We start from the raw sequence: 24889 nt of genomic DNA on the forward strand, positions 1-24889 counted from the left end.
CGGCACCAAGTCTATTTGTGATGAAAACTCCACACGTTGATCACGGCAGAGAGAAGTAACTCGTTGTCCAAAACGTCCGTTATATAGTTTGATTATGAGGGCAGTTCTGTTAACGTTTGTGCAATTTGTGTTGTTAGTACACCACTGCCAATGCAGTACCACACGTTTTTGTTTACTTGACCCAACAGTTGGGGAGCATGTGGATTGCTTATATTATACAGTACTAGTGAGTTGAATTACACCACTGACCACCCCCCGCCAGAGTAATGTCATCATCAACCGAGATTAGCACCCTCCGATGGCCATTCGAGCAGGGTGATTGTTCAACTTGTTAAGGACAGAAAGACACACATTCAGGGCCAATATGGGCTAAATTGTTCATAAAAGGCAATGTTCAATGAAAATGTTGATTTATTTTGATGATAATTGCAAAGACAAACGTGACCAATTAGCATAAATCATTAACTTGTTTAAAACCAAGCGTTACGCATTAAACATAATTACAGATTTTTGATTTAAAGCTTTCGTGACTGCAGGGATTCATATTATTGGTTCTTTCTGTAAAGTCACGTAGAAGGGAAATAATAAAATACAAATATGAAACAATAATAATTTCTCACGACGTTTCGACTGCAACACAAGCAATCATCATCAGGTGTGAAATCCACAGCAACTGCCAAATCGCTGTCTGTGGTGCTGACGTTAGGACAAACCGCCACTTTTTTTCAAAAAATTATTGCTGTGGATTTCACACCTGATGATGATTGCTTGTGTTGCAATCGAAACGTCGTGAGAATTTCTATAATTTTATATTTTTATTATTTTATTATTTCCCTTCTACGTGACTTTACCGAAAGAACCAAGAATATAATTACCGATGTTTATTACTGTACATTTGTACATTTTAAACCATTTTCATGAAAGTCTTGGCAACTTCATACAGGTTGCCGAGTCGATGTCTATGTAAAACACAGCCCATGGCAATAATGGGTGGCCACCACCCTGACAATGTAACTGCAATGCAGCCCATGTAGGTATTTAACTTCATAAAACACTGAAATGAGAACACAGGAGTGTATCCGTCACCGTTTAAAATGAAATCAAGGCGAGTACTTAAGCCGAGGACGAGTTTAACAAATGTCAACCAAACATTAACATTCAACACGGTGCATTACATGGATAACTTAATGAACCTTTAACCACGTGGAATAGGCGACGCGAGATGAAATAAAAAATCAATAACTTGCTAAAAATGTTCCACTCTTACATTTTTTTTTAGATTAGTCTACTTATCTTTACCATCTCTAAACAGTTAAAGAGTAAGCATAGAATGATTCACCCCGACAGCGAATTTGATAGTCTTCATTCAGGGTCGTCTTTCCATTCAAGAATCGGTTCTTTTTTAAATCCTTTATATTAAGTTCACTTGCTTGCTTGCTTAGGACCGTGCAAATCTTTCGGTCGTTTTTTAACCCACTTCCCGTGATCCAATCGAGCTGACATTTTGCACACAGACTCGTTGTGCGTGACAATGTATTTTCTTGAAATTTTTTTCCCAAAATTTTACACTGTTTAGGGAAAAAAATTAAATATGTATTTACCAATTGGTTAATGCTGGCACACAATCATCTGACCCATAGGTGGCAGCCATCTCAAGCCAGAGGACGAGAGGACTCTGGCCGCCCCGATGCCACGCATATAAAGGATTTATAGTGAAACATTTTGTTTTTACGGGTTAATTTTTTTACATCGTTTGTAACATCTCAAATGGTATTTGTTTCGCGTGTTTGACCGTCTTGTTTGTGCAGACCTCTTCCCTCGCTGTACCTTCATTTGTAACAGCATACCGTGAATATTTGCATGCAGCGTAACAAAAAAACCAAATGATCACACTCTTTAAGCTGTGCATCCTGAATGTAAGACGATATTCAACGAAGTGAATCGTTGAAGCGATGCATCAAGAGTAGAGGCCACCCACTTTGTGCGTGAAACTCTGTCAACAATCCTTTCATTTCTGTGGTTGTGCCAGATGAATAGGCCACTGTACAAATTGTGCACGAGATGCCTGTTCGTTTAAAGATCGGCAACGGTTCGTTGTGAGGGCACATTCATTCCACAGACTACAACCACAACCGTCTTGGCATGTCTTCACATCGGTGAGCCATCTACGCTCTCTTTACGTTCGTTCATGCGTATCCTCACACTCTGGTCGGCCATTCCAAATACTTCTAATCATAGCCCAGGGTGGATGACCAGTCGGTGCCGTATCATAGCCAGGCCAGGGCAGGGCGGGACACGAGCACGGGGGTGGAGGATCGGTGGCTTAAATGCCTCGCTTGGGGCGCCAATTGTCTTCTGTCGTCACCGGGAGATTAGCAATCAAAAGGAAAATACCGCCATTTTGTAAATGCCGTCGGATGACGTCACAACCGCTGCACGTGTTCCCGTTGTGACTGAGGAGTTTGTGTGCGGTGTCACGAGGTACACTCCCAAAAAAACAATTATTGGTTCACCGAGTAAAGTAACGAAAAAGTCGCATTCATCAAAAATGGCAATTCACACACTGACAGCGCATGTAAACGGAGAGGTTTGCATAGGAAAAAAAAAAAATCGGTAAAAATATTATGATCGCTGTTTATACTTTCATGTGAAACGTATGTAACTTGTGTATGCACTTCTACAGCCATCGGATCTGTCGTTTAGCACGATGTGCGACAATGCTGTCCAAGTGCCGAGAGCTTCGGGTGTTTGCAGAAGCTCCCAACACGTGGAGCGAAACGTCGGTCATTGTGCCAAACAGGCTGCACGACTCGAAAAATACGTTTGACATTTTTACAACACGACGACAAAAAACCTACTCGGTAATATTCCACCAATTATATTTGTATGTAGAACTTCTTTCACACCGTACGTGGCCAACCCGTGTTAATCGGAGGTGCGGGGGAAGGACAACAAACTAAACACGAAAAGCAGTTTGAAAGAAATATCTGTTGGTACCAGGTAGTCTTAAAAGTTACATCCGATGTCGACATTGCTTTGTTTTTTTCATATCTTAAAGTAGCACCTTTCACTAAGTTCACTCCGTACACGGAAGTCCATTCCCTTCTCACCCCCCCCCTCTCCCCTGACAATAAATGGACCACTCCAGATAAAATATTGCACACCTGCAGTTTCAGGGGCATTCAAAGTTAAACATGGCGGAAGGGGGGTGTGGACGTAGGGATGTTGAAGGTTTCTCAATCTCAAGGTTTGTATCCAGCTCAGGTTCCCGTGAACCGAGAGCTTCACAGGATTCGTGTTATTCGAAGTACAAGAAAATACAAGTGTTACAAGTTGAAATTATGGAAATATTTGACCCGACGTCGGCGTAAGTCCACATGCTCATTTCTATCTCGATGCTTGGTTGTCGAGCAGTTTTGTAACATTAACGTAGATTAATGTATTTAAACAAAACTAATTTTAGGGTTTCCTGAGACATTAAGTTCCCTCCCATGCGTAACAACACTCGCAGTTAAATTGGCCCAAACCTTCCAAACAAGTTCATCCTGAAATAAACACTCATTCTGAGGCTCAATGAGGCTTTGCCGAGTGAAACATTTAAATCTGTAATAAATAGCAGTGATGTTAACTCACGTTGACACTGGACATGTTTCGCGACTTACATTTACAAAAAACGCCACGCACAGGTGGAAGCCTCGGTGAAGAGCAGAACGTATGAGTACATGAGCAGAACATTAAGCGCCTTCACTTGGAACAGAAAACCGTACAATTTGCAGGAGACATTAACGTGTGTTCGGATTTGTGTAAGAATTTGTGCAATTGCCCTTTCGTTGCAAAAGCATCGTTCAAGGTCCAAAAAGATGCGAAAAATTTGACAGCAATGGCGGCCGGCGCTGCCCGGCGCCATGTCCAACATTGTGGCTGCACGCGGCCGGGAGGCGTTTCCGGGGCGTTCAGCTCCCGACGAACAACACGCGCCACGACACGAGCGCACACCACACCTGAGCACTACGCTGCTAAAGACAAAGACCGCCGCCCCCCCACCGTATAGCCCTAACAGACCGTTGGGTCCAGTGCTGTCAAGCTAGCACCTACGAAGGACGGTACGGCACACGTAGGGAGTGGGTGGCCAGCACCACGCCCGACCGCCTTCGTCTCCCCCCCCCCCCCCAGTGGCGATGTTTCTACACACCAGACCAGGTACTCATTTGAGGCCGAGTCGACCTAGGGGAGGCCCAGGACCGGTTCAGTTAATCGTCACCGGTGTTGGCCGTGAGCGGGAATCGAATTCGGGTCGCCGGGTTCGTAGCGTGGCGTAACCGCTGCACCACCGCTCCCCCCTATGCAGCACAACCACAACGATGTACACCGTAACCATGGCTTACTTCCCCGACTTGCTTTTTTTGGTAGCTTAAACGTTTCAGCCCTCGAGTTAAAATAATATTCTACGAGGCGTGCAAATATTAAAATTACATGAGTTGTACACTTGCTACATTCGCCGTATTCTATGGATCATAAGTCACACTGTGCCCCCCCTGTAATTTAAATCTGAAGTTTGGGGACGAGTCTCAAAATCCAGTGGATGTTTGTTGAACTTCTTTCGCACCGTACGTAGCCAACCGTGCTAATCGGAGGTGCGGGGGAAGGACAACAAACTAAACACACAAAGCAGTTGTGAAGAAATGTGTTGGGTGTGTGGGTGACCAGATTTGCGTAATTCTACTGACACAGGGCACAAGTCTCGCTTTCAGGAGCGTCTTTTAATCCTTGAGAACACCGTCTTATTATTTTTTCCTCGGTGAAGAGAACTCATTCGGACAGCATTGGCCGTGCACCGGTTTCCCCTACCCTCGCCGGGTCACCGGCTTGGAGTACACAGCGATGCCGGATCCAGCTGTGCCGAGCTCGTCTCGTGCGCATGGCCATTGACGGCCACGTTCTCGGCCTCTTGCTTCACCTGACAGAGGAAGCGGATCAAGCTGCACAGCCCGATGATGCAGTTCTCATCCGGCCCATCATAAGCCACTGGGTCGTCCAGAAACGTCCGGCACGTCGTGTGAGCAAAGTCGATCATGCGCACGTCCACTTTCGCCGCCAACGCGCCCGTCGCTTCGTCGCCGTGCCCGTTGCCCACGCGGCACTCCTCCTGGCCCTCGTAGATGATGAGCAGGGAGCTGGAGTAGAAGCGGTACGAGTCCTGGCGCTCCAGCGCCACCCTGAGCTCCGAGAGCTTGCGCAGGACGGGCTCCAGGAGCTCCTTCCTCAGGCGCTGTCCGTTGCGGAAGAACTGGGTCAGCGTCTCCTTGAAGCCGTTCACCGACAGCTTGCGCCCGATGTACTTGTCCATGTGCACGTACTGCCGTGTGTCCACGTGGTACACCTGTAGGAGGGAGGGACCCAGGCGAGGATTTCGGTTGTTGTTTCAGGAAGGTGGCTCTCGGTGCACAAAGTATTACTCGCTGTTCGATGCGTTTCGGGTTGTGCTGAGCACTGTTGAGCGCGACGTCTGACGTTTGGCTTCGTGTGCCGGGAGCCGCCTGACAACACGAGTCAGTCTATGGACCTTCTATGACAGCGTTCTTCGTTGCAAGGCCCGCGGGCCACTGGCGGCCCCTGGTGACCGTTAGTACAGCCCCTGACGTGCAGCCCCCGACAATACACAATTGTGAAAACACCCCCTCATCATCGTGCTGTCAAACTCAATGGTTTCATGTGTGGTGGCCAGGAGGTCCTTACACGGATGTCTTATCAGCGAAAGTGTTCCCCCCCCCCCGCCTCTGAAAATAAGTGAAGGACACAGCTCTACGACAGCAATGATTTCCAGCAGCATTTGTACAAGCAGGCAAACCCTGAATCAAGTTGGTTGACTGAAGAAAAACAGAGAAGATTGCAAAGCAAGCCTAAAGTCACGTACAATTTGTTCTATGAACCAAAAGAGACCATTGTTGGGAGGGAATAAAAAAAAAATGCAGTAGAATGTTTAACTCGGACGATTAAGTGCCAATGGCATTTCAACCGAAGCAACGGATGTCACAGTGTTACAAGCCATGCTGAGGATGTCACCGTGTGACCGTGATGTCAATTTTCCACAAATAAATCATGCGTGCAGGTGCTAGGTGGAATATTACATCGCGGGATCGTGAGGGGCGGCAGAGGCTTGGGGAGGCCTCATCCAACGGACGATTGAGATCATGTTGATAAAGATGACGACGCTTAAAAAGCCATTCTACGTTCAGTCATCTGTATGTGATTCAACCGGTTCTCGAGTGTAGCGAGTTGATCGTTTCAGCCCGGTCACAATAACTGTACAGAAAAAACCCATCATGTGAAATTTGGTTCCACATTTAAAATTTGGCTAAATTACAGCTTTTGAGAATTAAAATATCAGTTTGATCGTCAAGTGACGAACCTCGCCCTCACATGGCAGAGCCATTGGGGAAGTGCTCCCCCTCCCCATGACGTGTGGTCCAGAGGTCATCAAAGGCACCTCAGAGGTAGCTCTGGAATTTCTGCTTCTGTGGGCCGTTCTCGAACACAAAGGCTTGCGTTGTTCTGGGTGATAAAACTACGCTCTCAACTATTTATTCTTTCACCAGGTAAGGCCCCCTTTGAGCTATACAGCTCTTTTTCAGAAGTGGCCTGACCACAAATGATAACCCAACGAAGTGGTTTCTCACGTGGACATTTATAGCAGCCAAATACTCTAAAAGGCATGTTTCTCAATGTGGAGGGACAAACCGTAGGACCCGGAGAAAAATCCACATGACCACAGGGAGAGAGACACGCAAACGCCAAATATACAGCAGGCGTAAGGGTCGGGATCAAACCCACGACCTTCTGTATACCGGGCGAGGTAGTTAACATCTCACCACCGTGGCGCACCCCTATGGCGATGTGATGTTAGATCCAAGAACATTTCTCGTGTCGCGACATGATTTTGATGTCGCAATTGGGATAAACTTGGGGGGGGGGCGGGTGGGGGGTTGTGGAAATACAAAAGGAAGCTAGCAAGCCACTTTCTGTGTCTATGCACGTAAATCAATGGAACACGGTTGCGTGCCCCTCCCTCGAGTGTTACCATCGTTGTTTCTCTTGGCCGGTGTTCTTTTTTGTTTGTACCTGCATGCCGCTGACGCGCACGCCCAGCACGGACGACGTGCTCTGTTGGCACGTGCGCGTGTGCAGGGCCTTCTTGTCCTCGGGCGCGTCGTCTCCGTACTGCCGGACGCCCATCTTGAGGTCCAGGATGCACGGCGCCACGTACGCGGACACCAGGTTCTCCAGCAGGATGAACCCTGCGGGGTGCTCGTCAAGGACTCAATTGTGTCATCGCCGTTATCGTCGTCGTCGTCGTCATCATCGTCGTCGTCATCATCGTCGTCGTCATCATCGTCGTCGTCATCATCGGCATGACTTATTGTTATTGTTACGCTCGTCTACCCAGGAAAACCTCGCCGAGGCTCCGTGACGATTTTTCAGGAGGGTGACGAATGTTATGTCGCGTAGTCCCAATTTACTGGTCATCTTTGAAAAAGAGCTTCATGGCTTATCGGATTCCTCTTCCAGTCTAAATACAGATTCTGATTCATGAGCAAACAATTTTAGGGCTGCACTTGAATCTCGTTGTTTTTTTTTTTCAAAGTTGATATGAAATTTAGCCGAAATATGCTTTTACAAATGTCTTTCAGCTCGAGGTTACATTTCGGGCAGCGGAGGAGAGCGCAGCCAAATCCATCGTTAGACTGTAATTCTATGCCCCCCCCCCCCCCGCATCTTTACTTTCCGTATTCGCCAACGCACACTGAGACCAGCATAATGAAGCAACGTCAAAAAAACCCACGACGGACAATACGGTGTGGGAAGGCCCTCATCCAGCGGTAGATTGACAAAACCGCTTTACCGCAAGTACTCTTGCCGGCGCAGGTGTGAGAGCGCGCAGTGCGGCACGGAGGATACGGTGTTGGTTCTGGTCCTTGAACTTTTTCTGCAGGCGTTCTATCCGCGCGCAGAAGTCTTTGTTGCGGACGTCACTGCCATTTTCAGCGGGAGGAGCGTCCGGGCCGAAATCCATTCCGCCATTCGTGCCGCCCTCACGTCCATTCTGCTGCTCGCTGCTCGCAAACGACGACGAGACGCTGATCGCCTCCGATCGTAATCTCACGGCGCTGTCCGTGTCAGTCACGGGGCGAAGAAAAGGAATTCGCTTCAAGCGACAACGGAGAATGTTGTCGTGTTGAGAGAATGCGCAGCCCCCCCCCCCCCCCCCGATTCTAACTCGGGGCCTCAGCAATGGCGTGGGTCCACTGAAACAGCTGTTATGAACCGCCTGCATCACTTGCTCAGTTCAATGTTTTAGGAGTTTTAAACACTATATTTGTTTGCCAAAAACATAATGACCATAACTTAAATTAACCTGATAAGCACAAACAAGAACAGTATTTATATTATGCATTATTTTGTAAAAAAAAATGTTGTAAGTGATTGCTATAAATGATGAAAATGTAATTTTAATTAAATACTAAATATAAGTGTGGAGTGGGAGTGTAGTGGTGAGTACACACTGCTCTCTGAATCTTGATGCGCTAAGTTTGATTCTCAAGCTCAGCGAACATTATTATTGGTGAACGACATCAGAACCTATCATAGGCCAGCCCTTCACTTACCGGCAGTGACTAGCATGGTCAAGTATAGCCAAACAACCCACATATCCAATATATTCTTAGGTTTTTTCGGTAAAGTCACGTAGGTAAAACATCAAAATTAATGAAAATAAAATAAAATAAAAACAAAAAATCACGACGTTTCGGAGGCAACACAAGTCTCCGTCATCAGGTGGGACCGTCACAGCCGAATTAGCTGCATCAAGTGAGGCAATGATTCAAGAAGTAATCCCTTATAAGCAAGTTGAAGGGGGGAGGAGAGGGGGGGGGGAGCTCATCAGAATGTGGTAGCCAATGATGAGCTCCCCCCCCCTTCAACTTGCTTATAAGGGATTACTTCTTGAATCATTGCCTCACTTGATGCAGCTAATTCGGCTGTGACGGTCCCACCTGATGACGGAGACTTGTGTTGCCTCCGAAACGTCGTGATTTTTGTTTTTTATTTATTTTATTTTCATTAATTTTGATGTTTTACCTACGTGACTTTACCGAAAAAACCTAAGAATATGATTCCTTGCAGTCACGAAAGCTTCAAATCTAGATATCCAATATAGTGTGGGAGGCCCTTTATCTGTCAGTGAAGCGCTGTACGTTATTATGTACATACAAAGACAAAGATCCCCCGTATAGCCTTAACCGACATTTGGGGCAAGTGCTGTAAGCGAGCACCTTTGAAGGCCGGCACGGCATACGAGGGGGTGGGTAGCCAACACCCCGCCCGACTGAACTTTGTCTCCATAGTGCTGATGTTTGCACACTACACCAGGTCCTCATTTGAGACTGAGTGTACCTAGAGGAGGCCCAGGACCGGTTCAAATGATAGTCACTGGGTTGCTGGGCTCTAGCACGGCGCGCTAACCACTGCAGCATCCTTCACAAACCACCTCCACAGAAACCAATCTCGACACTGCTGGCACCAGTCATCGGCAGTCCTATCAGCTCCAAATATTTCAGTCCATCTCTTCTCTTGCCCGTGCAGTGCCTCTTCTATCTGGCCGAACAGAAGCTCCTTGAACAGCTGGACATGCGGGCTACATGACCCAGCCAACACAGCTTCGCTTGCCAGAGGACATCACTGATGAGATTGTGTCCTGATCTTTCAAGGATCTGTGAACTCCTCACACAATCCAGTCTGGTTCGACCCAGGATGGATCGTAGGCAGGCTAGCCTGAATGTTCTAAACCAGCACAGATGTTCCATTAGAGGGCTCTACGTTTCGCAAGCATAGAGAAGGGAGGCCATAACTGTGGCCGAGAAGACCTAGAGCTTTGTTCAGAGCGACAGGCCAAGGGTAGCTTCCACACAGCGTTACACAGCTGTTGAAATTATAATGCTGCTCCAATGGTTCGGAGTGAGACCTCGGCTGCCCAACCAGAGCTTGTCATTAGCACACACACACACATTGCATCAGTCGGAGCCTTTGGGATGGGCGATCGAGGTGACTGGCTAGATTGAGATACTGAGAAAGACAGAGAAATATGGAGATAGGGAGAATGAGTGATAGCCATGAAGACGCGACAATTTTGTGTAACCAGGGCAACGTGTATATTGAGATCAGCCCTTTGCAGTACTGTATATGCATTCATATGTTACAATGCATCAATGGAATATCCACTCACCATATCCTGGTGTCCTCCGTGTTGTCCACTTGAGGGTAGTTGACAAAGTACCTCTCGCCATTCCTTTCCTCGATGTTCAAGGACACAGTGCCTGGTTTGAGGGCAGGCAGCAGGTGCAACAGTCAGCATGACCACGGTTGGATTTACAAAACCCACTGTCTAGAAACTAAGCTAAACTATTTTTAGTTTACCAGGTAAGGCCCGCTGAACTATGTAGCTCTTTTTTCAGAAGTGACCTGGCCACAAATGATAGCTCAAGGAAGTGGCTTATCATCATGTGGAAATTTACAGCAGTCAAATACTCGAAATGCGTGTTGTTTCTAGAATGTGGAGGGATAAACCGGAGGGCATGGAGAAAAATCCACGCGACCACGGGGAGAACATGCAAACTCCAAATACACTGGCATCAGGGATGGGATCGAACCCATTAACCTCCTGCATATCGGGCGAGGGAGTTAACATCTCACCACCGTGGTGCCCCCTACATGAGAATCTTTACTTTGACTGGAGGAATCCGAGTGCCACTGGCCATGACAATAAATGCGGTAATGTTTTGACGAGCAATTTAAATCAGCTCCCGTGTGCAGATGCACAGCGGGGATTGTTGCAAGGCATGAGCGTGAGAGAAGAGAGAAGGGCGAAGGCTTGGTTGGGGGTGGTGGTGGGGGGGGTATGTAACCACAGAGGTATACAGTGCAGTGCAATTTATAACATCATTGCATCAGCACATTGTTAGGTTAAGTAAAGTAATAGGTAATGCATTACACCAGCGCGCTATCGGGGTCTACGGACCCGAAGACATGGAACGAGTTACCAGCTCAAGTTCGAGATCCATCCCTGAGCCTGAGCCAGTTTTGCGAGAGAGACTCAAAGTGGCGTCGTTCCAAAGAGCATACTACGTGCGGTTAGGGGCCATCCCTTTAGTAGGCACGTAAAAGTCTGTCAAAACTCCCCCCCTCCCTGTAGGCACGAGGACTTTTTACACACCCCCCTCCCCCCCAAAATCCTATAGAACGGCCGATATTTAATCCACGCAGAAACGATCAAGGATGAGTAACTAATTTGAAGGCCAATGTAGACCCATTATTATTGAGGCTTCCCCCCCCCACCCCGTTTCCTATGCGTACGTACATTGTCAGTAGACCCCCCCCCATACGCAAGCTACGCATTTGGGTTAACCCCCCTCTCCCCTCCATGTGTAAGTACTCAATGTATGGCCCCTTATATTGCACATTCATGATGGATTGGACCCGTGAGAGTTGCGCGATAGAAAAAAAAAAGCTGAGACTTGCTTCCTGACACACTGATAAAAATGGAAGTCTTATCAAACGAGTCAATTGTTGAATCTACGTCATATCTGGCCATTTTATTTATATTAATGCAGCCAAGTAAAAACAAGCCTGTATATAGAAAGTAGGGCATGCGCGTCGAGGGGAACCGGCAAATACCGATCGACGGAGGGATAAGTCTACATTTGATCTTCGGTTAGTCTCAGACTACAGAGAAGATTATCATAATGAGCCAAGACTTGAACCGCCACACCGAGGTATGTATACGCTGTATCTATGATCAACCTCTTTCGCACCGTACGTAACCAACCGAGCTAATCGGAGGCGTGGGGGAAGGACAAATAAAATGCTAAAAAGTAGGTCTAAACAAACGAGTTCTCAATATAGATTTACCAGTGCATCGCTCCAGTGGTTTTCTAGCATCGGAGAAGAAGAGCGTTCCAGACGGCTGCCGTGTCAGATATGGAGGTGGTTTGAACATACTTCACCACGCTGGTTATGAAGTATGTGCGATTTGGTAAAGGCAGTGCGACCAGGGGAGACACAGTACCGATTCAGATGTCAATCGCCACTAATGTTTCCCATTTACAAGAATCTAACTCGGGGAAAGCTGGGTTCATATGGCGCACCACTCCTCATATCACATTACAGAATAGATTTCACAGTTCTGTACGGTATTTAATTATCGTTTAAATATATTATGAAACATATACTACATATTCCTGCAAATAAGATGGGATGTGTTTTTGTTTAAACAATGTTGTGGGTTTATTCTCCAACACACCGGTTAGTGCTGTACTCGTAACGAATTGGCACGTTTTGCTTACGTGACGAACCCTCAACTAACCTGGCGGTGTCGGGTGGAGGCGGGTTTTATGACGCATTTATATTTCTAGATTTATATTTACGCGATCTAACCCAAATGACCACTATTATTACGGACTAAATATATATCGGTTGCCGAGTGTTGGGCGGCCATGCCCGCGCATATTGCCTACGCCAGGGGTCCCCAATCCCCGGGCCGCAGACCGGTACCGGTCCGCGGCCTGTTAGGAACCGGGCCGCACAGCAGCAGCAGGTGAGAGCGGTGAGTCCGCGCGTGGAACCCGCCCCAATTGTTTTATTGTTGACCACTTCCGTCCGCGCCTCTTTCCCGCACTGCGCACTTGTCTCAGTCACGGTTTTGGTAAGCCCACAAGCTGCTAACCCCTAGCCAGAATTAGTAAAATACACACGTCGCTGCAGAGCTTCTTTGAAAAGGGGGAAGACCCAATGATGACCCACCCCGGTCCGTAAAAAAATTGTCTTCCACGAAACCGGTCCCTGGTGCCAAAAAGGTTTCGAGACCGCTGGCCTACGCCCTTACTGCAGTGCCAGATTCTCCTAGTAGCACAAGTAGCAAATGCTACGGGCCCGCACTCTCAAGGGCCTCGCGCTAAATGCTTTCAAGCTATCAACTCTGGTTCAGTGATTCTGCACTTGCTCTATTACTAGAGTACTATACCGCCTTAAACTTTTACGAACGACTGGGTGTTAAGGGTTAGCAATTTGTCGTATTATCTGGCTGTATAGCAAATGAAAAAATACAATTGCTTTATTGTGCAAGTAAAAAATTAGTGTTTTCATATTTACGTTTTTTTTTTATTTCGGGCCCCTTTATAACAGGTGCTACAGGCCCCACACTAGCTTCATCCGGCACTGCCTTGACCCTGCAAGACAAACGCGGAGCGGCGATTGTGATCCTTGGCCGCTGTTTTAAATACAGGTGTCGGCGAATGACATTTTCACTTGACCAGGTGTTCGGTGACGCACCGATCGCCGTTTACATTGTTGGAACACCCTCGGGGGCGGCCCACCACGGACAATCCGCGTCCACAGATGTGAAAACGCAAAATGGCTGAATATAAGTAACAGAGTAAATTGGCTGACGACACATTTGTAATTCCACATGTAAAATATCTGTTTTGCTTCGCACATCACCGAACCTCCGATTAGCACGGTCGGCTACGTACGGTGCGAAAGAAGTTCAACATCCCATCACTTTGCTGTGGAGACGCACGCTGTATGACAATATTGGTGCAGAGTTTGTGTTGACCGAATGCCGCTGAATTTGTGCATTCCCAGAGGGTAGGTGGCTGATGGCATGTGTACAAAACAGTTATTGTTTTTTTGAGGTGCAGGGACAGCTGTGTGAAGGAGGCGTATGGGTCTGCGAATGTATATTCCTCAGAGATCTACAGTGGTGAGGATAAAGTACAAAGGTAAAGGTGCAGCCCTGAAATGTCCTGCTCACACCACTGCCGGCGGGAGGAAGGTCCCTCCACCACAGGGAGCTCTCGCCAGCCCCTCTCGACAAGGATATTTGGCCTACTCTTCTGCGCTGGCCGGGGTGGGAGAGCACTCCACACTTTATCCCGCCGCAGTTGACCTACCCGCCTATCCGCTAACTGTGACGTACACACTTATAATGAAACTAAAAACACTATTTTTTATTTTTCCAGGTAAGGCCCACTGAGCTATGCAGCTCAGCCAAACACTCTAAACGCACACGCTGATTCAGAGGCGGATGGTGGTGTGGGGGGGGCATTCAGAAACTTGCAAGGTTGTTTTAACAGTGGCGCCCGCGGCTTTTTGTGGGATTGCAAGGCCACATGACGGCATCACGACCACCACCACCATAGTTTAGTACAGTAGGTCGTTATGAGTTCAAATGCTTCATCAGACCGCAGCAAAAGCAAAAACATTTTTTAAATACAAAACACTATCAGAGGGTGGGGGGTGAGTGTCTCAATTATTTGTTTAGTATATAGACAACTATTTTTTTTATTCCACACACTCCCCCACATCACACATTGCAACATCCTGACCTTCTGGATGGCCTTACCAGTTTGCATCGACGGTATTAGGTAATCCGGACTCATCAGAGCAGGTGGGGGGGGGGTGGGGGGAGATTTTCTTTGGGGGAGAGGGGGGGTGCCAGGTCGGGTATGTAAGAGTGTTCTAATGTTTAGCAAAGGACCCCATGCACGTGGTAAATTCTTCTTCCTTGTCTCTGAGCTTATAGGTCAGATGCTCCAATGCTGAGATTGGGCCTAATGAATACAACCATTGAGTATGGGAGGGGGGTTCCTGATTCTGCCACGTACTCAATACGGTTTTTATGGCTGCTACATTGAGAGTCCTTAACAAAATGTTCTGTTCTCGAGTCAGTCCCACTTCTCTTAGGCCCCACTGTAGTTTCCACACTTATATTTTACAGATGTATTGTTCATCGTATTGAATACCCCCATTATATTTTCATATAACTCATCAATAGTCGGACATGACCAGAAAGCATGTTTGTAATCGCGTGTTACACCCAGGGGGCACCTTGGGCAGTCCGGAGATGAGGCTACACCAAACTTGGCCCTCCTCTGATTGGTCGCTTAGGCCCCGTGTAGAAATTTGAATTGGATAGTTCTCAGGGGGAGGGATCTGACCCCTTGGGAAGTGGAATTCCAAATCTGGGTTCATGTCTTGTTGGAGATTGGCTGATTTACTATTTGCTCCCATAGCGCTAGGGTCTGAGGTCATCCACTGTTCGTCCCTGAGAGCAGAAGCCAGTATGCCACAGATAGTTTTTAATCTCTCTTTATCTGACTGAAGCCATTTTTTTACTCCAGGAGGGGGTGGTATTAGATCTCTTTCTCTGGCTCTAGTGATCAGTTCCCGAACCTGGAGGTATTTATCTAATAGATTGTAATGTGTTAATGTGGCCATTATCTGCCATAAGGTCCCCGACTATTTGAATCTGGGCCACTTTCCAATCAGACCATCTGATTCTCTTGTTTTCAACTTGCAGGGCCGGATTATTCCAAAGTGGCGAGTAGGATTTGAGTCCCCTCAGGATTTGGGTGATTCTGTTTATGCACATCCACAGCGTAGTATTGACCATCTCTAGTGGCTTTATGCCCAAGGGCTTATCCTGCGGGTGCGCGAGTGAGCGAGACCTTCCAGATTCCATGGCGAGACTGAGGCCTTTTCCCAAGATTTCCACACTCCGTCTCTCTCCTCCGAGATTCAATGCTTCGTGGCATGCCTGCCAGCTGTGAGGTAGTATTTTACAAAGGCCGGTAGAGCAAGTCCTCTCTCACTCCTCGTCTGGGTAGGGGTCTAACTTATTATCGCGGCTTTGCAATTTCAGATGAAAGAGGAAATGTTGGAGTGCAATTTCTGGGGGTAAAGGTTTGTGGGATCCGAGTTGGAATAATTCTCAGGTGGTACACCATCTTTGGGACGATCATCATTTTAATCGAGTGCACCCCGTCAGGAAGAGACAATGGGATATTGCACACTGCCAGGGAAGTTTGGATCTCTTGGAGTGGATTGGGGAAGTTCACCTTAAAAAAGCTCACTCAGCCGACTCGGATTGAAGACTCCGAGATATTTAATCCTCTGAGGGCACCATTTGAAGGGGGTCAATGCAATTGGGAGGGCCGGGAAAGCTGGGGAGATGGGCATTATTTCTGGTTTGTTTACATTTAGCTTGCATCCTGCCACTTCTCCATATTCCTTAAGCTCCTTCAGGAGGGCCGGGATTGAGGTTTCGGGCCCGGTGATGATTAATAGTATTCTAGATTTGAAGCTTTCGTGACTGCAAGGATTCATATTCTTAAGTAAAATATTTTACTTTTATTAATTTTAATTTTTACCTACGTGCCTTTACCGAAAAAACCTAAGAAGATTAATAGTACATCGTCTGCATAGAGATTTCTCTTATTCTATCGATCCCCGTACCGCAGCCCTTTGCTCTCTAGGACTCTATGGATATTGCAAACAGGAGCGGGGATAAGGGGCAGACCCGCCGAGTTCCACGCGCGAGCATCAACCTTCATGAAACGATTTCGTTGGTGGAGACCATTGCGCAGGGGGTCTGAGTACAATAGCTGGCACCACTTGAGGAAAAGGGCCGGTGTTCCTATTTCTTCCATGGTGCTCAACAGCAACTTCCATTCTACGCTATCGAATGCTTTTTCGCCATCCAGGGCAATGGAGTAATCTCGTTTTCTGTATTTTGTGGCGATATCAACAGCATTGACGAAGGTCCGGATGTTATCTGCGGAGTCGTTCCCCCTGATAAAGCCAGTCTGGGCTTCCCCAATGATGCTCGACAGGGCCTTTTCCAGTCTTTTAACAAGCACCTTTGCATATATTTTGTAATCTGCATTGAATAGGGAGATTTGTCTATAGCTGGCTACATCCTCCTGGCTCGTGGATCACTAATTCTGGCTTCACTCATGGAGTCTGGAAACTTTCCCTGCAGTTCTGCCTCATTCAGAGTGTTTAGTAGGTGGGACAGGAGGTGGGTCCCAATATTCTTGTATAATTCCATAGTCCTACCATCAGGTTCTGGGGCTTTACCAGGTGTAAGCTCTTTAAGAGCTTCCATGAGATCTTGAAGAGTGATGGGTCCATCTAATTCTGACTTCAGTGAAGGAGAGAGATTGGGAGGATTATTTCCAGCAGGTAGGATTCCATGTCTTGAGGTGTAGGGTGTTCTAAATCGAGTGTCTCGAATATTTACATTTCTCTTCATGTGCAGCCACTTCTGAAAATGTAGGCTATCATCATCCATCATAATGGTCTGTATTACAAATAGTTTGGTCATGCAATGTGGGGCCAACGTTGCTACTTTTGTTCAAATGCTTCTTTCTGTTTGCGTGTGCTTGATAATTATCACCGAAGCTCATTAGTGAAACAAAAAATACAGCTACATACATTTTTTTCCAGTATTTCAAGCGTATGCGGTCGCGTAAACTGCCGTTCATTGATCATGAAAAAAAACGGACGACACCTTAATTGAAACCTGTATAACCACTGGCCACAGATGGTGATGCTGCTTTACAGAGCATGCAAGAAGGAAATGACCTCTTTTCCAGGGTGCTAGCAAATATACCCAGCACTCCATTATGTGTCCCTGCATTTAAAAATTGTGTCTTTAGTTTCTCAACATAACGGTTTTGGAGACCAACATATTCAAGCGGCATTTTGTCAAAGCACACAAAAGCTCCGAATTCGTTTCAACCTTCAGGATATTGTCAGCAGAGTCAGGCTCGTAAAACGATATGCGACTGGACTATCGGATGTTATCAGCAAGTACACCCCACACTAATTACGGGGTCCATTCGAGGGCAAAACATCCACATCACACTACAAGCAATCAAGACGAGCACGGTAAGGTGAAAGGTATTTACAACTGTTGAGGTGTCATGATGCATCAATAAACATCAGTTCTCCAAGCTCACAATACACGCATCGATATTGCGTGTTGTGTGGAATGGGTACATGTGGCCGCTGCAGAATGCTTGACAATCCGCAACACAAAACGCTCGTGTGGACGTATGTTGAACTTTTTTCGCACGGTACGTAGCCAACCGTGCTAGCTCGAGGTGTGGGGGATGGAAAACAAACTGAACTTTCCACTTTTAAATCTATATTTTAAATCTATAATTCTAGATTTGAAGCTTTCGTGACTGCAAGGATTCATATTCTTAGGTTTTTTCGGTAAAGTCACGTAGGTAAAACATCAAAATTAATAAAAATAAAATAAAGATCACGACGTTTCGGAGGTAACACAAGTCTCCGTCATCAGGTGGGACCGTCACAGCCAGATTAGCTGCAGCTAGCTGCAGCTAATCTGGCTGCAGCTAATCTAGCTGTGACGGTCCCACCTGATGACGGAGACTTGTGTTGCCTCCGAAACGTCGTGATCTTTATTTTATTTTATTTTTTATTAATTTTGATGTTTTACCTACGTGACTTTACCGAAAAAACCTAAGAATATTTAAATCTATATTTAAAAGTGCACGGCTCCAGTGGCTTCCTAACATCATACGTCGCGGATGGCGACTCCCCTTGTGCCACACATGGCACCGGAGCGACATTTGCGGGCTTTGAATATGCTGCCCGGGGATGTTGGTGCGAGAGATCGGGGCTTGCTGGGAGACAAGCGATATCAGCTCTGAGATAAAAAATTGGTTTTCTAAAAAGTTCCATAAACCTTGTCAGTTCAGCATGACTCACCTTCAGTGGCTTGCATCAACATCAGGGTAGCAGCAAGTGGAGCAGGGGGTGGCTTGGCACCAGTTATGCGAATGGCCGGACCGGACCGAGTCATTTGTTCTCGGGGCTATGCAAGCACCGCGTTAGAACTTCTTTCACACCCTACGTAGCCACCCGTGCTAATTGGAGGTGCGAAGGAAGGACAGTAAACTAAACACCAAAAAGCAGATCGAAAGAAATGAGTTTTCAATCGAGAAGCTCCGTGTGAGGTGTGTCCTCCCGAAGCGCACGGGGAGGAGGGGGGGCGGGGGGTCTCGGCCACGCGTCTGATATATTTGTGCCTATAAGCTGTTTGCCTATATTATTTCAGTCGATTACCAGGTGCACATCGCAACTGGAAGTGACTGATAAAAAGAGTTCAATGGTTAAAGACGTCCGACTGGACATCACCTCTATGTTTTTCTCCGTTATCAAGTGCCAGCGGTGTTGGGGTGTACAATGCTGACATTCCATTGATGGCAGTTGAGCTACAAACCCCGTTGACATTGCAATAACAATCAAAACAATCAGTCATCTTGGAGAACGTTATTTTAGAAAATAAAGAACGCCCTCTACCCTTATAATTGCAAATTTCCTATCACCAGAAGTTATTATACTAGAAATATATAAAATGCAAAAGATAGAGGATGCCACTGAAACCACCGAAAATGATAAGCCAATTTTAGAACATTTATTCCAATGCTACAGCGGTTAACTTCACAATTGTACATTTGGGACTGCTTGGCAAATTACGTTTCAGCTCAGAGGTGGAGGGAGACGCAGCGAACAACAACGGTCCGAGCTTCGGCAGCGTGGTTTTCCAACTTTAACCAAATTCTCACGGATCTCCCCCCAAAAAAAACACATCACAGTTCTATTCCGAACAAGGGCACATCTGCCCCACGTTATTTCGAGGATAGGCTGCACCACGTCCGAGCCGCATCGCATCAAGTGCCATCGCCAGCCCGCGACGAACGTCAAGCCTCCGAGCCCCTTTTTGTCGTGCGGTGAATCCGACGAGTACAGGCAAAGCCCGACCACAGTAGCCCCCCCCAACCCCTCACCTTTGTACTGCGGCGCAAAGCACGCGATGTCGGGCGGCAAGCTCTCGTACACCTGGTGCTCACGCTGGAGCAGCGGCTTGCAGATGGTGGTGTCGTTGAAGCGGAGGACGCACGCGTGACCCCCCACGAGGTGTGCGAACGGCTGCAGGACATGCCCCGACGCCTCGCCGGTTTCCGGAGAAAGGTCCATCGGGCACCCCTGCATTGAGAAGGTCGAGAAGATCTAAATGAGGACGTTGAACTTCTTTCGCACCGTAGGTAGCCAGCCGCGCTAGTCGGAGGTGTGGGGAACAAGATGACTGTCACCATGGACGAAGTCGTTCATGCCGCAACACCCAAGTCAAATCTTTGAACCTTGATTCGTTGGGCCACGTGGTAGTTTTATGACAATTTTTTAGTTTATAATTTAACCCTTCACCACCCCCACCCCTCCACCACCCCCACAACATTTTCACGTTTACAAAGATATAATGTATAGGTACCAATGTACTGATCAATGCATTCCATAAGAGGCTTTTTTTGGGTTAGATCGCGTAAATATATAAATGTGTCGTTAAAACTCGCCACCACCCGACACAGCCAACTAGTAAGGATTGTCACGTAAACAGAACGTGCCAATTCGTCACTAGTACAGCACATCTGTGTGTTGGAGCCAAGCCACAACATTTACTATTCGAGTACAACGTTTCGTCAGTATACGAATATAGTTTCCCTTTTTTTCTGGCAACAAAACAGGTGTTAAGATGTTAAAACACCAAACTGAAACCTTTAGCAAGGAATCATGTCTGCATTAACCACGATGCTTGTGGTGAAAATACAAACAAAAACATGCTCTGACAGTATATGCATTGTCTTTGAAACTGATTGGTCCACACCAGAGACATCTTTCTTTAGAGCCTCGTCTTAAACAGTGTTACGCCAGAGGACGCCTTCTTTGTCATTTGCAAAGGAGGTCCCATGATGTAGCTGCTCACCCCCAAGCTCTCATTGTTCTAACAGTGGCATTGTCTTTGTGCTGTTCACCTTTTGGCGTCCTCTGGTCTAACACCGTTTTGAGACGAGGCTCTAAAGAAAGCTGTCTCTGGTGTGGACCAATCAGTTTCAAAGACAATGCACATACTGTCAGAACATGTATTTTCACCACAAGTCTCTGTGGTTAATGCAGACATGATTCCTTGCAAAAGGTTTCAGTTTGGTGTTTTAACATCTTAACACCTGTTTTGTTGCCAGAAAAAAAGGGGAAAACCTATTCTCATATTTTGACACTTGCAAAGGAGGTCCCATGAGGTTTCGCCAGTAATTACAACTAGCTTCATAAGGCGACAGACAGATCACAAATCTGGCTGGTTTCAACGACACATTTATATATTTACGCGATCTAACAAACAAACAAAAAACTCCATTATGGATGATATTGGTCGCGAAAGCCAATGCAGTCCAATAAAACTCAATCGGTGGCTTCAGACATGCAGTCATGCAAACTGTTACCATCAATATGCACGGATGCCGAAGTTTCTTTCAGTCACGAAAATGCCCCACGACCGCACAGACGGTTACACAATTTACGCTTACAAGCTGCATACATTCACGAGGTTGTAAAAGAGAATGGCCAAAGTAATGTGGTTAATATTTATCGCATTCCCACGGTATAAAAGCACCGTCAACATTGGCATGCTGTGAAATGACAGAGGACTGACTGCCTGTGCAGACAGGCACAACCCAGAACTTCAGACTCGTTCGCTTTTACCGCACAAAAGAATGTACTGCTATGCAGCCACTCGGGAGTGCAGAATGCGGTTTAGGTTTTCACAGAGTATGTTATGATTCACATGACCAAGCTCAAAAATGTTATGTATTACAGTTCGTTATTATTACGCCTGTTAAGCCATGAAAGCCTGAGTGAGTCTCATGGCTCTTTTTCGAACGAGTTTTGCAGTTTTCGCAGCAGCGTGGTTGATGATTGATATGTATATTCCAAAAGAGTATAAAAAGACGCCAGACTTAAAAAAAGGCATTTGATTCAAAGCACACTTCAATATTGTGGACGTTGGTGCAATGTTTCGCAAGCTGGACTTACAAATAAAATCCAGTTCAATTCCGCGGCCTGGTAGTTGAAATAATGGGTAAATATTATTAAATGCCCCCAGGTCACACCCTGATCACCCAGCGGTATAAATGGGTACAACCACAGTTGAGCAGTCGGCACGTCGAGTATGGTTGTGGGGTAAAATGTGGGGTCTATCATCTCTTTCAAAGACGCATTCATCAAAGGAGGCCAAAATTAATCCTGAAGGGGGCCATCTCTAGAGCACCCTCTCGAGTTCATGGGTCGACAACCTGCAGCTCTTTAATTGCCTGCTTCGTGACACGTTCTTTATGAAGGACCCACCCCGTCTCGTGTTCACCACACAGTGCATTGCGGCCTCTTGGAAATTTTGGTGGATTTTTTGTTTGTTACCGAATTCAAAAGAAAATGCCTCTCCTTGTTATTTTGGTTTTGCCGAACCCTGCTTAAGAGTTGGGAGGGCGTTTCACCAGGGGTGGTACGAACAAGCATTGTCAGTGCTGCACCACTTTACCCTCGGTGCGTTGTTACTTGACCATCATCAATGGTACAATTAATTACAACTAAACCAACAACCCAGCTTAAAAAAGACGCTCCAAGCCTGGGGTTGTCATTCAGACTCTGTCTTCTAGACAGACCTGTTCTTCACCTGAGGACGGCTGCTTGCGTTGTGGCCGAAACGTCGTGAGAATTATTTTATTATGTTTCATTTATTATTATTTTATTATTTCCATTCTACGTGACTTTACCGAAAGAACCAAGATGATAAACCAACACAGTCATGAACTAAACTAGACAGAGATTCAGAGGCCAATTGTAGATAACACGGGGATCTATATAGACTCGTCGAGATACACATTAAACACAAACCTCAAAATGCGAATGCGGCCACGCAATTCACACACTACGTCCCATATCGTAAAACGCTGTCGATGACGCTCCTTCCAAAGGCGAAGTTAAAGCAGCAAAACACTCCACGAACTCTTAACTCACAAAGCCATCTCGTCCTGGGCGACATGCGTGTTCTCTGTATGTTGAACTTATTTCCCACCGGACGCAGTCAACCGTGCTAATCGGAGGTGCGAGGGGAAGGACAACAAACTAAACGGAAAAAGCGGTTCTCAAACATTGCCACTTAGCTCCCCCAACATATACACGCTGCCACGCGCAATATAATGTACAGAATAGCGCGTTGTTTTAAATGCACTTAAATGAAAACGCGCGCGCATGAATTCAAACGACTGCATCCCAACCACGATGGACATCGTCCTCATCATAAACCACAAAGTGAAAACATGAAAAAAGAAGACGCAACGTACGATCTGCTCCAAAGCGGCTGCGATTTAAGTGCGAAGCGACTAACCGACACGACGAAGCGATTCCGGCTCCGGCTGCTTTGCAGAAGACGTCTGAAAAAAAACCAACCTTTGCTTTTCACCACACAAAACCACTTCCTTCCCCTCCCCCTCCCCACCACGACTACTTGAAATTTACAACAGCAGCAGCAGCAGATAGTTGTAGGTGTCGAGACACTTACCGGGAGGGTGATGACACAACAACGTACACGCACAAATGCGCCAAGAGCAGTTTGTCGATTCGCACGCATTTCCTGGCCAAGACTCCGCCTCTGCTTTCACCTACGCACCCACGTCCAAAGCTCACGTTGGCGACACAACACACACACACAGTGAACTCGTCCAACGAGTTTCGTGCTGGAAGCGGCCGTTTATCGACAGGTACACACACGCACGCACATCTGGGCGTCCTTCGCTTAACGCGCGAGATGGAAGTTGCGTTCCCAAAGAACAGCGCGTACATCGAACGGCGCTATATTCGTACCCTCTTACAGCGCTGTGCGAAGCCGACTATAAACGGCGCGGGGGGGGGGGCATTACCAACGAAAAGTAGATTTAAATGTTATTATTTTAGCCCTGCATTCATAAAACACTATAAAATGCAATGCATAATAATGTTAACGTTACAAAAAATGCCATTAAGGAGTTTGATAACAAAAACTCATTATTAAAACGAAAAAATATAATTTAAATATAATACGTACTAATGTTTGCGTTCCAAGAAAATACTTAATAAGGAGTTCAATAACAATAATTCAAATGTAATACGTCAAAATGTAAACGTTACAAGAAACTACTTAAGAAAGTTTAATCACGAATAATTAGAAGGTAATACATGATGTTAACATTACAAAAAATAAGGAGTTTAATAACAAATAATAACAATTCATATTAAAAAGATTACTGCTATTAAAGATGACTTAATAAGATGGCTAAGCCCAGACTGTAGACACTGGGCGTTGCCATGGCGTGGTGATAGTATCGGATTGATCGTTGTTATTTGGTTAGCCTGCGAAATGTAATAAAATGTATAATTGAAAATATTTTTTTATTTAGAAAAAATAACATTTTACAATTGTTTTTGTTTTTCTTGCGCGTAACTGCGAGGGACGCCTGTCTGGTCATAGCTCGACATATGAAGTAGACGACTCCATGGAGCTTCGTTCGTAACATTGAAACGTTGTATATCGAATCACTTATAACATCAGTTCTGTGAGGATGCGTTCGACAGCCTTCGTAACTGACCATTTCGTACTATAAACGCTTCACAACGTACCATTGATATTGTAAAAAAGACAATTTATATTCAAAGTTATAGATTTTACATTAAAATGAAAGAAAACTGACAAAATAAAAGAAACAGTGAAGAAACAAATGTTTTTCTTATTTACATAATACCGTAGATCTACAAGTGCATTATTGATTTCAGTGCATATATTATGTAGCTTTATTAAAAGATTTTTGTCTAAAATAATGGTCAAAATCCAAACTTCGTTTATCCAATATATGTGTAATGTAGTAACTCGGCGGGAGACGACTTCACGGGTAACACACTCTTTATTTTATCAAACTTGGTTACAGGTGACTAACACCTACTTTGTATCTCGGGTGACAAACACCCACTTAGCTACTTGGCGACTAACGCCCACTGAGCTACTCGGATGACCAACATTCACTTAGTACTCGGGTGACAAACACCCACTTAGCTACTTGGCGACTAACGCCCACGGAGTTACTCGGATGACCAACATCCACTT

The 24889-nt window shown here is 46.1% G+C and overlaps 1 protein-coding gene across 2 annotated transcripts; it reads right to left on the reverse strand.

Annotated features, from left to right (window-relative positions):
* Window positions 1–393: 393 nt before the first annotated feature.
* On the reverse strand, window positions 394–23455 carry LOC144729426 (inositol hexakisphosphate kinase 2-like). 2 transcript variants are annotated; one of them, XM_078609699.1, is made up of 6 exons: window positions 23315–23455; window positions 19713–19911; window positions 10280–10370; window positions 7957–8111; window positions 7120–7295; window positions 394–5380 (listed from the first exon to the last, which is right to left on the reverse strand). In XM_078609699.1, exons 1-6 carry the CDS (start codon window positions 23381–23383, stop codon window positions 4859–4861), a joined length of 1212 nt encoding a protein of 403 aa, XP_078465825.1. In that variant the 5' UTR covers window positions 23384–23455; the 3' UTR covers window positions 394–4858. The 2 variants fall into 2 exon arrangements, with proteins under 2 accessions (XP_078465825.1, XP_078465826.1); XM_078609700.1 differs by lacking the exon at window positions 23315–23455 and adding an exon at window positions 23141–23241.
* Window positions 23456–24889: the final 1434 nt, after the last annotated feature.

Source organism: Lampetra planeri, chromosome 32 (genome assembly GCF_965212315.1).
Source record: "Lampetra planeri chromosome 32, kcLamPlan1.2.h2, whole genome shotgun sequence".
In the NCBI taxonomy this organism is placed as follows: Eukaryota; Metazoa; Chordata; class Hyperoartia; order Petromyzontiformes; family Petromyzontidae; genus Lampetra; species Lampetra planeri.